Source organism: Copadichromis virginalis, unplaced genomic scaffold, assembly GCF_057382275.1.
Source record: "Copadichromis virginalis isolate Kocher_CV1m ecotype Utaka unplaced genomic scaffold, C_Virginalis_male_GT1.1 unmapped_scaffold_1, whole genome shotgun sequence".
In the NCBI taxonomy this organism is placed as follows: Eukaryota; Metazoa; Chordata; class Actinopteri; order Cichliformes; family Cichlidae; genus Copadichromis; species Copadichromis virginalis.
Window position 1 is genome coordinate 7051358 of NW_028188589.1, and position 1536 is coordinate 7052893.

The following is a 1536-nucleotide window of genomic DNA, read 5'->3' on the forward strand; positions in this document are numbered from 1 at the left end:
TCAAAGTGTCAATCAATGAACAGATGATGGATCAATAACTGCAGCTGGATTGTGTTTGTTCTCTCCATCAGATTCCTGTCAACTCACAATCGACACAAACACAGTGAACAAATCGCTCCAACTGTCTGACAACAACAGGAAGGTGACATGTGTGGAGGAGGTTCAGTCATATCCTGATCATCCAGACAGATTTGATGTTTATCATCAGCTGCTGTGTAGAAATGGTCTGACTGGTCGCTGTTACTGGGAGGTCGAGTGGAGAGGAAACGTTTTTATATCAGTGAGTTACAGAAGCATCAGAAGGAAAGGACGCAGTGATGACTGTTTGTTTGGACTCAATGATCAGTCCTGGAGTCTGAGCTGCTCTGATGATGGTCCTCAGTCTGTCAGGCACAATAAGAGACAAACATCCATCTCCTCCTCCTCCTCCTCCTCTGTCTCTAACAGAGCAGCAGTGTATGTGGACTGTCCTGCTGGCACTCTGTCCTTCTACAGAGTCTCCTCTGACACTCTGATCCACCTCCACACCTTCAACACCACATTCACTCAAACTCTTTATCCTGGGTTTTGGGTCTGGTCTCCTGGTTCCTCAGTGTCCCTGTGCTGAGTGGAGTGTAAAGAGTGTCTCCTGTTACAGAAACACTCTGACTGTTGAACAGATAGTTCAGTCTGTACATGTCTGTCTCTTTCACTCACAAACACGTTTTCAGATTCATGGATTCAATCAGTTGATGTTTGAAACTCTTCTAAATGATTCCTTGTAAACTTCTTCAGTCACAAACAAACAGGAAGTGATGTCACATGTGTTCCTGTCCACACAGCAGAATGAGTCTATTGCTGACAGTGATGTACAAACAGAGTGAGCATTTCTGAGGCCCAAAATAAACTGAGTAGTTCACTGAATGAACAATGGACTGTGAGCTCAGTTCCTTCATCATTAGTATGGATTATATATGTATATGTATTATATTAGTATCATATATATCAGGTGCTGCTGCTTTCAGTCATTGTGCAAATGTGCTGTTTGTAAGCTTGTAAAGCTGCAGTCAGCTGAGACTGAAGAAGTCACCTGATCAGTGAGCAAACGTTTCTGAAAACGTCCAGATGAACAGAATCAACCTTTTGGGATCAGCCAGCAATGCAGCATCATTGTTGTTCAGCTTCAGAGGTTTGCAGGAATGAACTGATGACCAGAAACAGCTGCAAAGTCCAAGAAAATACCAGCTGGAGTTCAGCTGCATTTGAAGAAGTCAAAGAAAAGTAAGGATGGCAAAGGGCGACGTTTTCTTCCAAAGAGCTGCAAACATGGTCGACGCCTCATTAGAAGAATCATCTGGACATTTGTGAGGAACTCTAACCAAGAAAGCAACGTCACACAGATCCAACAGACAGTTTCCATGACTGCAAGTGTTGAGTGGAAAAATGCTACATTGCATTATTGCATCCTCTCACCACAGGAGGCGCTGTTGGCACCACTGATTGCTGATCAGCTGTTCTCTGATGATCTGATTGATACTGTGAATAACGGGACTCACT

General features: G+C 43.7%; 1 protein-coding gene across 1 annotated transcript in view; it reads left to right on the forward strand.

Moving 5' to 3' along the window:
* Positions 1-1131, forward strand: part of LOC146679695 (NACHT, LRR and PYD domains-containing protein 3-like) — a 43035-nt gene extending 41904 nt beyond the window's left edge. The window contains exon 12 of the mRNA XM_085450416.1: positions 72-1131. Coding sequence (XP_085306542.1) covers positions 72-607 — 536 coding nt within the window. The 3' untranslated portion in view covers positions 608-1131. The remainder of the gene's footprint in view (positions 1-71) is intronic.
* Positions 1132-1536: the final 405 nt, after the last annotated feature.